Here is a 14,656-nt window from a genome sequence, read left to right as displayed (position 1 = left end):
CTTTGCGATCCCATGAATTGCAGCACGCCAGGCCTCCCTGTCCATCACCAACTCCCGGCGTTCACTCAGACTCACATCCATCGAGTCAGTGATGCCATCCAGCCATCTCATCCTCAGTCGTCCCCTTCTCCTCCTGCCCTCAATCCCTCCCAGCATCAGAGTCTTTTCCAATGAGTCAACTCTTCGCATGAGGTGGCCAAAGTACTGGAGCTTCAGCTTCAGCATCAGTCCTTCCAAAGAAATCCCAGAGCTGATCTCCTTCAGAATGGACTGGTTGGATCTCCTTGCAGTCCAAGGGACTCTCAAGAGTCTTCTCCAACACCACAGTTCAAAAGCATCAATTCTTCAGTGCTCAGCTTTCTTCATTACCTCAGTCTTAAAACCATGCCTTGGCTTAACAGCTCTAGAAACTCCATTTTCCTCTGTGCTCAGGGCTGACATGGTTGGTATTAGAGATGGAGTCACCAACCACAATTCCCACTCTGAGAGGAAGCTCTATCTGACAGACCAATGGACAAAGGTCAGTCGCTCAGAGCCTCCCTCCATGAGGTCAGCTAACCGCACCTATTTTATAGTTGAGAAGCTGGAGGCTCAGAGAGTCTTGCTCTAAATTACAGAGATAGGATCAGACCTGCCGTAGGAGGTCAAACTTTCTGAGCAAAGAAATAGTTGAGAGGGTAGGGTCAGATGTTGGCAGGAAGCCGTCACATAGTTTCATCGCTATAGAGTATATCTGGTATTTCATACCTGTGATGCTTACAATAGCCCAGTAAGATGGGCACAGTAAGGATTTTCACCCTATTGTAGACATGAAGAAATTGAGGCCTAGAAGGGGGAAGGAAATTATCCCCAAATCACACAGCTCACTAAATAGTTCCCATTTAACATTTATCAGGATAATGAGCAAATTATCACTGTTATGAAAGGGCTTCCTTGGAAGGTAGCAAGCACCCTGTCGTGGGAAATATTGCACCACAGGCTGGATGATCACATATCAAGGATGCTATAGAGGAGAATCCCATGTGGGTAGGAAATGGGATGACAGGCTTTCCAAGATATGTGAGAATCACTGATCCACCATTCCTGGAATTTGGGACTCAAAAAGATCAAGATTTTAGAAGCAGACTGAATTAACCAAAGAGCATTAGATATGATGCCCAGCTGAGTTCCAAGACTTGTTGGGTTTATGCACTGCACAAGTAGAAAAATATAAGCCAGTGTGTTCAGAGGGCATTTCTTAAGCTGGAAAGATTTCATGACAAATTGGATCATTTTGATCCCAATAACTGAGAAATCCAGAGAAGAAAATATCTAGTGTGGATAAACTGGTTAATGGTTTGCTTGTCTCAGTCCACAATTTTAAGCCACATGATGTATATGTAGACCCTATGGAGGCATAGTGAACACTTAAGTAGACTCTGCTCTAGATCAAGAAATCTGGAACAAGTTATTGGGTCCAGGTTCCTCTCCCCCTGTAACACACGGGAAATAGGACCAGAGGGGAAGGAACTTGGCTCAAGTCACATAGTAAGAGGAAAAGCCAGGGCCATGAGCAAGAAGACCTCCAGGCTCCCAGTTAGTAATAGAAACAGTAAGAATATCACAGCATTATTTAATCCTAGCACTCACTATATACTGAGCACTGCTCTCAGCGATTTACATGCATTATTTTAATTTCATATACATTTTTAAAATGACTTTGGATAACATAATTTTAATCTGCCAGTTAAGTACTTTTAGTATCCCCATTTTGCAGATGAGGAATGGGGGATCCAATTGGTAGAGTTTGAATTTGCACGCAGGACTCCATGACTCCAGATCCCATGACCTTGAATTTACTTGTCAGTAAACGCTGAATGGGAGACTCTCTGAGTTGGTAGCTCTGTTGCAAGAACTTTGGAGGAAGAAGAAAAAGGGAAATGGAAAAGTAGAGACATACTTTGACCTCAGATGTAGTAAACTAATGTTTTTCTCTGCTCTTTCGGGCCCTGGCAGAAAACCAGAGAGGTGTATGGGAAGGAGCCGTGGGAATGCGAGGAAGAAGAATTGGCTGAGATCCTGGTGAGCTGGGCAGCCGCGCCGTCCTGACCTGTTGCAAGCGCAGGGCATGCATGCCCCAAGCATGTGTGGGGAGCATCTCTGCCAAGTGTGGCCCTTGCCACTCTGCTCTGATCCTTCCAGCAGATTCAGATCAGGGATAGGGCAGGTGGGGGGTGGGGTGAGGGAGGGACCAAGGAATTCCTCATGTGCCCCAGTCACTTGACTCCACGTTTCATACAGCAAGGAGAGCTGCCAGATGCAGACAAATATGAAATCAATAAATTCCACTTCAGCGACCTGCCCCTGACGGAACTAGAGCTGGTGAAATGTGGAATACAGATGTACTATGAGCTCAAAGTGGTGGATAAATTTCACATTCCTCAAGAGGTGAGGTTGAAACAAACCTTTGGTTTCCCTTCCTTTCTTGCTTGCTTAAAACACACACACACACACACACATACACACACACACACACACACACACACACACACCCCTCAATCTGTAAACTACCTTAGAAAGAGGGTACTCTCAGTTTTTAAGATTTAAAGCATTAGTCACAACACACAGATGAGTCATTTACCAGAAAAGAGACACATGGTTCCTCTGAACTGTGATGTTTCTCAAGGTAGGTTCTGAGGCACTGAGTTCTGAAGGTTGTGGATAAAAGTAAGGCAAAAAAAAAAAAAAGTTCCTACAGTTCAACAGGGTGGGAACTGTGTGTTAAATCCCTTTAGACAGGGCTTTTCCCCTGCAGGATTCCTTAGGTGTGCTGTGCATCTAGAGGCATGGGGATGGACAGAAAGGTGGAGCTGGGGGTATACTGTGTGCAGAATTTCCCAGACTTCTTTGATTAAAGCAGCAGTCCTAACTGTGCTTTGAACCACATCAGTATCACCGGAAAATGGATCAGTGCCAGCCCGGGTCCACCAGCACCCACACGTACACTCTCTTTCTCCCACTCCTCTCTCCCCTGGCTGTGAGGAATCAGAAATTGTTTTAACAAGACCTTCCCACACCCCGTAGCAATGCAGACACGCACTCAAGTTTGAGAACCACTGATTTCGTCTCGCTTTTGCTTTTCTCTCCTACACTTCCTGCAAGCTTCTCCCAGGGCCTGGTTTCATAACCACGTCCATTGTCATAGTATCCAGCCGTTTCAAAGTGCTCTCACGGTCTTAGCGCATCTATCGCGAGCTCCCACTTGTGGTCCAGTGCGGGGACTGGAACACTGAGGGGCTCAGCCCGGCAGGGCCCCCGCCCGCCCCCGTGCGGTGCTGCTGCCTTACAGTGTGCTGTGTGTTGGTTCGCAGGCCCTGGTGCGGTTCATGTACTCCCTGAGTAAGGGCTACCGCAGGATCACCTACCACAACTGGCGGCACGGCTTCAACGTGGGGCAGACCATGTTCTCGCTGCTGGTGGTACGAGAACAGGGGGACCCGGCGGCGTGGCGGGAGGGTCCTCGGGCTGCTAGGGGCTCCCGCTACCCTGGACTCCTCAATGCAGCGCCCCAGGCAGCAGCGGCATCATTCTTCTGTTTATTGCCTTTTTAAAAAATAGACAAGAGTACGTGCTTAGCATAAATGAATTCCAGAAGCAAGAAGTATGTAAAATAAAAAGTGAAAGGCAGCATTCTACTCCCACCCCCAAGCCAGTATTTGGAGAAAACCATGGCACAGCTCCTTCCAGATTTCCTTCTAGAAGCATCGAGATAGATTTGTTCACACACACATACACAAAATTTATTTTATTTATAACCAATTAAACAATATGATTCTATAATATGCTTTTTTATTTGAAAATATATAAATATATCAATCACATTTTTCTATATATATATTTTATTGTGGTAAAACATATATAAGCTAAAATTTACCATTTAAGCCATTTTTAGGTGCATAATTCAGTGGCATCAAGTACATTCACAGTATTGTGCAACCACCACTACTCTCCATCTCTAGAACTTTTCCAACTTCCCAGACACCCTGTCTCCATTAAACAACAACATTAACACAACTCCCCACTTTCTCAGTCTCCAGCCCCTCGGGACCAGCATTCTGCTCTTTCAGACTCTATGAATTCCCTTTCTTATAGGTACCTCACCTAAGTATTTGACCTTTTGTGTCTGATTAATTTCACTTAGCATAATGTCTTCAAGGCTTATCCATGGTCTAATTTTATGACTTCATAGTATTTTGCATTGTTTAAGTAGACAACAATTTCTTTACCTAGCTCCTCTATTCGGAGAAGGCAATGACACCCCACTCCAGTACTCTTGCCTGGACAACCCCATGGACAGAGGAGCCTGGTGGGCTGCAGTCCATGGGGTCGCTAAGAGTTGAACACGACTGAGCATCTTCACTTTCACTTTTCACTTTCATGCATTGGAGAAGGAAATGGCAACCCACTCCAGTGTTCTTGCCTGGAGAATCCCAGGGATGGGGTAGCCTGGTGGGCTGCCATCTATGTGGTCGCACAGAGTCGGACACAACTGAAGTGACTTAGCAGCAGCAGCAGTAGCAGTTCCTCTATTGTTGACAGGAGGATTGCTTTTGATCTTTCACTATTACAAACGACGCTATTATGTCCTTGGATGGACATACCAATATGTATATGTGTGAGTCATTTTGTCTCAGAAGGTTTGGAGTTTTTATATTTCATTTAAAAGTGTTTTCCCATCCAGGTTATGAAACAAATCTCTGCCCTTGCCCAGTATCCTCATCCTCATTCCTTTCCCTCGTGTCTGGAATGGTCAGGCCAGAGAAAGCACTGGGGCCTGGGGGCAGGAATTCTAGCCAGGCTGCCTCTGAAGGTGAAAAACATGCCACTTCCACGTGATCTATTTCTTAGAGTCACAAGTCAGCAGCACCTCCTCAGGGCTCTTTCCACCCTTGACTCCAACACCCAGCACAAACAAAGAGTTAAGTGAGGACACCCAGGGAAAAATTCTTCTGAGCTGTGTTTTAACCAGTAGACCAGGTCTGGAAGGTTTGTTTTACCAGTCTGGACATGTTCCAACACCCTCTAAATCCTCAAAGTCCAGGGTCGTCTGTTTCTCAGCAATCATCCAGTCTGACGCCCTCCACTTTAAGGCCCAGAGGGAGGTGGGACCAGCTAAGGTGACTCGAAAGTAAAATGACTCACCATCACCTTTGCCTGGACTGTCCCAGTTCTAGCACTGTTGCTGCTGCTGCCGAGTTGCTTCAGTCATGTCCGACTCTGTGCGACCCCATAGACGGCAGCCCACCAGGCTCCCCCGTCCCTGGGATTCTCCAGGCAAGAACACTGGAGTGGGTTGCCATTTCCTCTCCAGTGCATGAAAGTGAAAAGTGAAAGTGAAGTCGCTTAGTCGTGTCTGACTCCTAGTGACCCCATGGACTGCAGCCCATCAGGCACCTCCATCCATGGGATTTTCCAGGCACAGAAAGTCCTATATCCCACATCTCAGTCCTGGCAAATGTCTGGTCATCCTGTGGCACCAGGGGTCAAGCCAAGATCAGACCTGTGTTTCCAAGCGCCAGGCCCTCCTCCTTACTCCTGCTCTCTCAGTCCTGCTTCCAAGCCCCCCACAAAAGGAGTGAGCAGCATCTCTGACTGCCCTTCTAGACCGGAAAGCTGAAGCGATACTTCACAGACCTGGAGGCCTTGGCCATGGTTACTGCTGCCTTCTGCCACGACATTGACCACAGAGGCACTAACAATCTCTACCAGATGAAGTGAGTCAGCCCTTCCTGGCCCTGCTCTCTACCTCCTGCCTCTGGGATTGATTACCTAGATCTGAATGGGTCTTAGACAGACTCACTTGCCATGGGGAATTCCCACGGTCCACAGCTTCCCACTTCCTCCTACCCTTTGGTTCTGGGTAAACTCCTGTGATAGAATAATGAAGCTCAAATATGTCTACACCCCAGTGCCTGGGGCCTGGGGATATGTTGCCTTACATTCAAAAGAAACTTCATAAACATGATTAAGGATGTTGAAATAAAGGGATTATCTTGGGTTATCCAAGTGGGCCCCAAATAGTTAGAAGAGTCCTTGTAAGAAGGAGGTAGGAACTCAGGGAGGACAGAAGATGCTACACTGTTGGCTTTGAGGATGAAGGATGGGTCACAAGCCAAGGAATTAGGGGCCTCTAGAAGCTAGAAAAGGCAAGGAAACATTCTCCTCTAGAACCTCCAGAAGGAAAGCAGCTCTTCAGACCATTTTAGAACTTCTAAACTCCAGAGCTGGAAGGCACTAAATTTTTATTGTTTTAAGCCATTTAAGTTTGTGGTGATTTTTTTAGAGCAGCAACAGGAAACTAATATATTAAACCTTCTCACTCTGCTCCTTCCTGTCCTACCTACTGAACTAATTTAAGCCAAGGTGTTAGTAACTGCTAATGATTCATTTATTCACCTTGGGTTTATAATGTGCAAAAGGCCGGTGTGGTAGGCCCTATGTTAGGCAAAGGATGTTCCACGGTGAACAAACCAGACCCAGTCCCTGGCCTCACAGAGCTTATATTCTAGATAGTCTCTGAAGTAGGGGCCATGAACCATGGTCTTGGGGGGCCCTCATGACCACCATGTGGACTGGCAGAGCAGGGACTAGTGTCATATCCAGGCTCTGCCCAGGGCCCACAGACCGTGAGTCATGCTTCTGTGAGTTTTCTCGGTTTTTGCCTACTGCTCCAAGGTTAGAGATTATGTTTACACTTTACCTTGTAGAAGGCGAAGTACTGATCTCAGTGCCTGGCACACAACAAGGGCTCAGCGAAAATTTATTAAATAAAGACGTGAATAGATATGTTGCTTGTGGGAATCCAGTGACTTCTCAGAATCAGGCTTGGAAGATCTGGGGCTTGGTGATCTTCAAAGTACTGGCCAGTGTCCGTGGATGGCTATGGGGTGGGTTTGTACAACTGCATGTGGTATTGTGTTTGTGTCTTTTTCTGGGGATAAGGGTCCACACTTCTAGGGAGGCCATGTCCCCAAAGAGGCCCAGAGTTAGTTATGGAGAAAGTTAGAGTATGAGAGCCAGGACACCTGCTATCTAGTCCTATTTCTCGCCGTCATACTGTGTGACGAGTCCCTTCTCATTCTTGCACTTCAACCTCTCTGCCTGCAGAATTAGGAGGTGACAGGAATGGATGATGTCTTTAACCTTCATCTCAGCCAGTCCATGTTAATCCTCTCTCTGTGTGTCTCTTTCTCTCCCATTCAGATCCCAGAACCCACTGGCCAAGCTCCATGGGTCCTCCATCCTGGAAAGACACCACTTGGAGTTTGGTAAAACACTGTTGAGAGATGAGGTAGGATGAGGGCCCTCTGCATTGGCTTTGGGGCCTGAGAAGGAGTCCCCATCTCACAAGAAGCCTGAGCGTAGCCAGGCGTTGATCTGGACCGTCTGTCTGGTCACCTGGGGCAGCCATCGGGAATTGAATGACTTTACCTCCAGCGTCACTTCTGCCTTCTCACATCACTTCTATCCCTCCATTTTCTCTTTAGAGCCTAAATATCTTTCAGAACCTCAATCGCAGGCAGCATGAGCATGCAATCCACATGATGGACATCGCAATCATTGCTACAGACCTTGCCTTGTATTTCAAGTTGGTATTTCTTCTCATTTTAAGAATAAAAATGATTAGGGAATTCCCTGCCAGTCCAATGGTTAAGACTTGGGGGTTTTACTGCCATGGGCCCAGGTTCTGTCCCTAGTAGGGGAAATAAGATCCTGCAAGCTGCAAGGCGTGGACAAACAAAAAAGAATACTGATTATTATAAAAATAATGAACACCACAGTTCTAACTGATTTAGTGAGTATTCTGTGCCAGGTACCACACTTGCACTATGGATGCATCCATTCCCACTACAGCTCTGACTCAAATAGTCTTACCCTGTTATACAGATGGGGAAACTGAGATTGGGGGAAGATTAGCTAAGTTCAGATAATAAACCCATGGTAGAGTCTGAGTTAGAACCTAGGTCTTCACTCCCAGGCATTGGTTCTTTTCACCTTTCTTTTTAAAAATTACACTGCCATAATTAGCCTCTGAAACACCCAACATTAGAAGGCCAGGGGTTGCTGTATTCTAATATGTGCTCCTTTAACAAACTGGTGTTTTTTTGTAGGAAAAGGACGATGTTCCAAAAGATCGTGGATCAGTCTAAGACATACGAGACTCAACAGGAGTGGACGCAGTACATGATGCTGGATCAGACACGGAAGGAAATCGTTATGTGAGTTGAGACAAGACTTAAACCCTGATTCCCTTAAGCCCAGGGTCAAAAGGCAAGATGCTATACTGACAGGCCTCTCTGTCTTCAAGAGAGCCCTGCAAAACTTTTCATTCTGGGGGCCTCTGACACACAAAACAAAGAAGTCATGCCAAAACAGCACTGCAGGAATGATATGTTTACTCTTCATTCTAGCACAAAAATACAAGACAGTACTTATGGCTCAGTAAGTAAAGAATCTGCCTCCAATACAGGAGACCACCTGTAATGCAGGAGACATGAGTTCAATCCCTGGGTGGGGAAGATACCTTTGAGAAGAAAACGGCAACCCACTCCAGTATTCTTGCCTGGAGAGTCCCATGGACAGGGGAGCCTGGTGGGCTATATAGTCCATGGGGTTGCAAATGGTCAGACACGAGTGAGCGACTAAGAATGCATGCATGCATATCTCTCTGTACACAAAAAGTACAAGATTTGAAGTACTTCTATGCTAAAATGCAGAATTTCGGTGGTAAAGTGATATAAATTTTGGTGATAAAGTTTTTGATAAAACACAGAGCATTAAACCAATTATGGTTTGAGTGATAGCTAAGTGTTACTCAGAATACACCGGCTTAATCTCTTTAGTGTTCCTTTATACATGGCAAAAGCAGGCATGCAGTTCACAAGTTAGTTCCCTGGTTTGTGTGACATTCATAGTGCTTGGTTGGCACGAGGTCTGGTAATGCGACTCAAAGTTTTCTGGTTTAGTTTTTTTTTAGTTTCTCAGTATGCTTCCTTGATTCACCTCAGTTGATGATGGGGTGAGAATTGCAAATTTGAGTCCTTTCATGACTATGTGGCCCAAGCCAATGGGTCCCCCTGGCTTCCCTGTGACAGGTCCTGGGTGATATTAAAGGAGACAATGCCCGACCCAGGACCCAGAGAACTGTTGTTTGTTTATCCCTAGATGCTTCTGCAGAGGTGAGGTTTAATCAAGTCACGAATTTCGCAAGTCCAGAGAAGAGACAGCTGCTGGGACAGGCTCAGAGACGGTGGGGCCAGTTGTCTTTCCCTCAGCTGTGAAGTTGTCCAACCAAGCCTCCCTAAAGGTCCTCCCACCCTGGGGAGCAGTGTGACCTGAGGCCACTGAACAATGAGGCACGCTCTAGCGATAGCTGCTCCCAGGCAGACCTGGAGCTGCTGCACGGCATTTCAAAATGGTGCTGCATAAGGACTGAACGAGTGGGAAGAAGCCTAAGCTCTTGGACAGGGGTGCTTATTATTCCAAAGCTGTCTGTTCTCCCTATTTAGTTATTTATTTAAAGTGATTCCAAAGAAAATATCAACTTTATTTTGTGGAGAATTAGGAAGGCAATTCCAAAATCCTTATGAGAGTTAAGTATGCAAAAAGAGCCAGAAAATTCTGAGGAAAAAAGGAAATAACAGGGGCCAGCAGAACTGAAGATAGCTCGGTCCTAGGTATGAGCAGGAGAGGTCAGTAGACAGACTCAAAAGACAATGCCTGTGCTAAAAGTAGATTTTCTGCCAGTGGAGAAGGATAATTTCATAAATGGTGTTGGGACCATGAGGTGATCTGATGTATTTTTTATCCCCTCAAGACCAGCAAGCAGTTCTCCAGTGCTCAGTGAACACTGACAGGCTGTCCTACAAATTTAACTCAAATCTCACACTATCTACCTGGAGATAGCAGCAGACCCCACAGACTAAGGGCTCAGCCTCACAAGACTGGCTTCCTTTCAGATGAAGCCAGTCCGGGTTGCCTGTGCTTCTGATTGCCCAGCTATAAACTGGAAGTTGCTGTGAACTCCTCCTTGGGTTTGATTAATTTGTTAGCATGGCCCACAGAGCTCAGAGAAGCATTTACTTACATTACTAGTTTAGTATAAGGATTGTTACAAAGAATACAGAAGAAGGGCCAAAGAGGTACATAAGGTAAGGCCAGAAGGGTGCTGAATGCAGGGGCTTCCATTACTGCAGAACTGGGGTGTGTTCATCCATGCTGATGCTTATTAAATCTTTGTTCAATAGTTTTTACAAAGCTTAATCTGCAGTCCCCCGCCCCCCCATCCCTTTCCCAGAGGCCAGCAGGTGGGGCTGAAAGTCCATCCCTCTATTCCCTTGGTCTTTCAGGTAGGCCTGACCCCATCTAAGGACCCTACCCTCAGTCACTCTAAGTCACTTCATTAGTGTAAACCCAAAGGGGGCTTCTTGGGAAGGACAAGACACTGTATCACTAGGGAAATCCCAAGGGTTTTAGGAGCTCTGTGTGAGGAACCAGGGACAAAGAAGAAATATATTTCAGATTCTGCCATAGGTGGTCACAGAGGCAGACCCCTATTTCACTCCTATAACAAATAAATTCAAGATGAATCAAGGATTTTAAAATAATGCGAAAATAAACTAATAATATGGAGAGAGGAAAAAAGCTTGGGAGAATTGAAAAGAGTAAGCTTTTCTAAGTGTGACATAAAATTCAAAAGTCGTAAAGAGATTGATAAATTTGACTACATGAAACTTTAGAGATTTCTGGACAACACCCACAAGAACTCAGAGCTAAAGTTAGAATTTAAGTGATACACGGTGGGGAAATATGTGTAATGCTTGTGACAGAAAAAGAGCTAGTTTCCTCAGTAGTGTTAATATAATTCAAGAAAAAGACTAATCCCACAGGAAAATGAGCAAAAGGCGTGAGCAAACATTTCCCAGAAAAGGAATTACAGTGGGGTGTAAACATATGAAAAGATGATGACCTTAGCCATAGTGAGACAAATGAAAAATAAAACCACTTTGGGATATAACTATTCATCCCTCCTATTGACTAAGGTGAAATGTTTGCTAACACGTGGTGTTGGGCAGAGTCGGGGGCAGCAGGAGGTCCTGTTCACTGTGGTGGGAATGTAAACAGGTGCAGTTTTTGTTTCTTTGTTTTTCAATGTTGGCTTATACTTTTTTTGGCCACAAGATCTCAGTTCCCTGACCACAGTGAAAGCGCCAAGTCCTAACCCCCGGACGGCCAGGTACCTCTCCAATAGGTGCAGTTTTACGAAGGGCAATGCCTATCAAAATTGAAACCAGCCATACTCTTTGACCCAGGGAATCCCAGATCCAGGATTTACCCTACAGAATTTCTCCCACCTGTGCTACAAGAAGTATACATAGAGTTATTCATTGCAACGTTACTTGTAATCATAAAAAATATTGAAAAAAACTTAAAAGACCATCATGGGGGACCAGGTTAAATACATTGTATTATTTTCACACAGTGCAGTATCATGTAATTTACAAAGATATGACATGAAAGGTTTCAAAAATAAAAAAAATAAAGCCAGAAGCAAGACTTCTTGAATCATTGTAAAAGCCAATGTAGTCTTAAGAAGAAGTCTTCAGACTGCACACATAGTCCTTGCAAAGCCTTCCAAGACAAACACAGGCTTGGATGGTCTCAAGGGAATCCATATTTTCTCTCTTTACATTATCTTCCAGAGAAAGCACAGTAGGTGAGGCATGGTCAGTTCCTCACTCTTATCCCATGTGACAAAATAAAGACAAACTTGCCCTTCCTTGAAGTCTATAGTGTAAAGACCCCTGGGGCATCAAACAGAGGGACAATAAATATTGGTGTTTTCAAAGCTCCTTTTAATCACGGCGTTATAAACCCAAGGGAGGGCTTTGGACCTTCCCTGTCTTATATATTTATTTTGTTAGGGCGTTAGAAGCAGAGAGCTTTGTCCTTTGATTGTACAGTGGGGCAGCAGGAGCTGAGCATCTCTTATTTAGCACTCTACTTCCTTCAGAGAATGAACCACGTTCTCTGCTGTTAGGGGTGTGGGATGGCCCCCTGCTATCAGGGCCATCAAAAAGGTAGCAGTACTTGATTTCATCCATGCTTCTGTCTGTCTATCCATCAATCTATCTAGTCTACCTACATACCTGTCCATCTATCTATTAGTACCTCTGCCTTTCTTAGAATTAAGAATAAAAAATAAGGTGGGGGTCAGCAGAATGGATTCTAATAACATGCTTATATGAAATGAAAAATAAAGTTCAGATTCTTTCTGAAACAAGTCTTATTTGCAGGCTTTAGTTGACAATAAAAGACTGGCATTTCCAATTATGTTACATGGCAGACATTTCCAGAAATAAATGAGTCAAACTTGAAGGCTCAAAGTTTTGATGAAAATGTTGCTAAATGTTGTGATAAGATAAAAGCGCTTTATAAAAAATACAGCGCTGGGAGGGGGAGGGATAAATCGGGAGTTTGGGATGACATATATGCACTACTATATTTAAACAAGGACATACTGCACAGCACAGGGAACTCTGCTCACTATTCTGTAATAACCTAAATGGGAAAAGAATTTGAAAAAAGAATAGATACGTGTACAACTGAATCACTTGCTGTACACTTGAAGCTAATGCAACATTGTTAATCAAATTGCTCCAATATAAAAAAAAGTCAAAAAACATAAAACTGAAAGATATATTAAAATAAATAGTGTTTTAATTGACCTAACATATTCTGAGTATCTTGGGTTAACCAAAGTGCCACACAGACAGTGTCTGGGGTACAATTAATAGTCATATGAGGAATCCTAGTCAAATCTTTATGGCATATTTCCCAGAAACTAAAGAAGTAAATGACTCTAATGTTTGCTTTGGACAAACTTAAAGGAGAATCTGATTAAACTGTCAACTGATAATGTGGAAGAATTTAAGGAATGGAATGATGTTGTAACAAAACTTTTTCCATTCCCAGGGTTTCTAATTGTTGCATCTAATTAGTCTTGCAGTATGAAATATTCACGAACTCATTTTTGGCCATGTCACATGGCTTATGGGATCGTAGGTCCCCAACTAGGGATTGAACTCTCGCCTTGGCAGTGAAAGCTCAGAGTTCTAACCACTAGATTGCCAGGGAATTCCCCATGCATTAACTGATTAGAAAAAAAAATAGTCCCATCCTCTTTATCAATAGATGAACTTCTAAAAATATTTGAGTTTTTAATAATTTCTAAAAAATAGGTAATATATTTTATTGTATTGGTTAATCATGTAATAATAGTAATTCAATCCAGAAGAAAAGTTTTCTATACTTGGAGATATATGATCAAAGACAACAATATTTAGTTACATATTTCAGTTAATGGACATATTTGGTTAAAAATCAGTATGAAAAAGTGATCAACACATTTCATATATATATTTGAATATCTATAATATATATAGTTATACACATATACAGATACATACACACACACACACACGTATAAAACCTTAGGATAAACTCTGTAGGGGAAGTTAACTGGAAATACATGTTTATGGAGAAAAAAAGAATGCAAAGTTCCAGACTTTTTTTTAAAATTGAAGCATAGTTGATGTATAATATTATGTAACTTTTAGGTGTATAATATGGTGAGTCACAATTTTTAGAGGTTATATTCCATTTATAGTTATTATAAAATATTGGCTATATTCTGTGCTGTACAATACATCCATGTAGCTTATTTTATACTTAGTAGTTCGTATCTCTTAATTTCTTCTACTGTTATTGCCCTCTTCCCTCTCCCTACTGGTAACCACTGCATCTCCAGCTTGTCCTTCCTATCTGTGAGTCTGCTGCTGCTTCTTTCATCGTGTTCACTAGTTTGCTGTATTTTTTAGATTCCATGTTTAAAAGACATCATATAGTATTTGCCTTTCTCTGACTGATTTCACTTAGCATAGTACCATCCAAGTCAATCTATGTTGCTGCAAATACAAAATTTCATTTTTTTTTATGACTGGATATTACTCCATTGGATGTATGTATGTGTGTGTGTGTATATGTGTGCACATACATATACGTATATATGTACACACACATATACACATATACACCACATCTTTATCCCTTCATCTGTTGACAGACACTGAGGTTGCTTCAATATCTTGACAATTGTAAACAGTGCTACCAAGAACATTGTGATGCATGTATCTTCTTGAATTAGTGGTTTTTTCCCAGATATATAACCAGGAGTGGAGTTTCTGGGTCATATGGTAGTTCTGTTTTTAGTTTTATGAGAAACTGTCATACTGTTTTCCGCAATGGCTAAACCAATTTACATTCCCACCAACAGTGTATAAGAGTTCCCTTTTCTCCACACTCTCATCAGCATTTTTTTTTTTTTATGATGATGGTCTTTCTGACAAGTGTGAGGTGATCTCTCATTGTAATTTTGATTTGCATTTCCCTGATGATTAGCAATGTTAAACATCTTTCCATGTTCCTATTGGTAATCTGCATTTCCTCTTTGGAAAAATGTCTATTCAGTTCTGCTCATTTTTTAATCAAATTGTTCGCTTTTTTGTTTTTTATGCTGTTTTTTGATATTGTAGCAATAGTTCATATTTTTGGATAT

The 14,656-nt window shown here is 43.2% G+C and overlaps 2 protein-coding genes across 9 annotated transcripts in view; one reads left to right on the top strand and one right to left on the bottom strand.

Annotated features, from left to right (window-relative positions):
* Positions 1-14,656, top strand: part of PDE6A (phosphodiesterase 6A) — a 128,958-nt gene that overhangs the window by 90,926 nt on the left and 23,376 nt on the right. For 5 of the 7 annotated variants that reach the window (XM_069592414.1, XM_069592418.1, XM_069592419.1 and 2 more), the window contains exons 11-17: positions 1,996-2,061; positions 2,281-2,427; positions 3,351-3,458; positions 5,644-5,753; positions 7,243-7,330; positions 7,527-7,627; positions 8,151-8,258. In XM_069592414.1, the coding sequence (XP_069448515.1) occupies positions 1,996-2,061; positions 2,281-2,427; positions 3,351-3,458; positions 5,644-5,753; positions 7,243-7,330; positions 7,527-7,627; positions 8,151-8,258 (728 nt within the window). The remainder of the gene's footprint in view (positions 1-1,995; positions 2,062-2,280; positions 2,428-3,350; positions 3,459-5,643; positions 5,754-7,242; positions 7,331-7,526; positions 7,628-8,150; positions 8,259-14,656) is intronic. The other 2 variants (XM_069592416.1, XM_069592417.1) reach the window with 1 other exon arrangement.
* The window catches only part of SLC26A2 (solute carrier family 26 member 2), a 110,494-nt gene that overhangs the window by 78,904 nt on the left and 16,934 nt on the right, over positions 1-14,656 (bottom strand). Inside the window, exons 1-2 of one of the 2 annotated variants that reach the window (XM_069592426.1) lie at positions 5,182-5,710; positions 3,405-3,582 (exon numbers count right to left, since the gene is read on the bottom strand). The gene's annotated coding sequence lies outside the window, so the exon portion shown is untranslated. Of the gene's footprint in view, positions 1-3,404; positions 3,583-5,181; positions 5,711-14,656 lie in introns of those variants that run through there. The other variant, XM_069592425.1, reaches the window with a different exon arrangement.

The sequence above is a fragment of the Ovis canadensis genome, chromosome 5 (assembly GCF_042477335.2).
Source record: "Ovis canadensis isolate MfBH-ARS-UI-01 breed Bighorn chromosome 5, ARS-UI_OviCan_v2, whole genome shotgun sequence".
Classification (NCBI taxonomy): Eukaryota; Metazoa; Chordata; class Mammalia; order Artiodactyla; family Bovidae; genus Ovis; species Ovis canadensis.
Note: the sequence above shows the minus strand (reverse complement) of the source record. Positions and strands in the feature narration are given on the sequence as shown.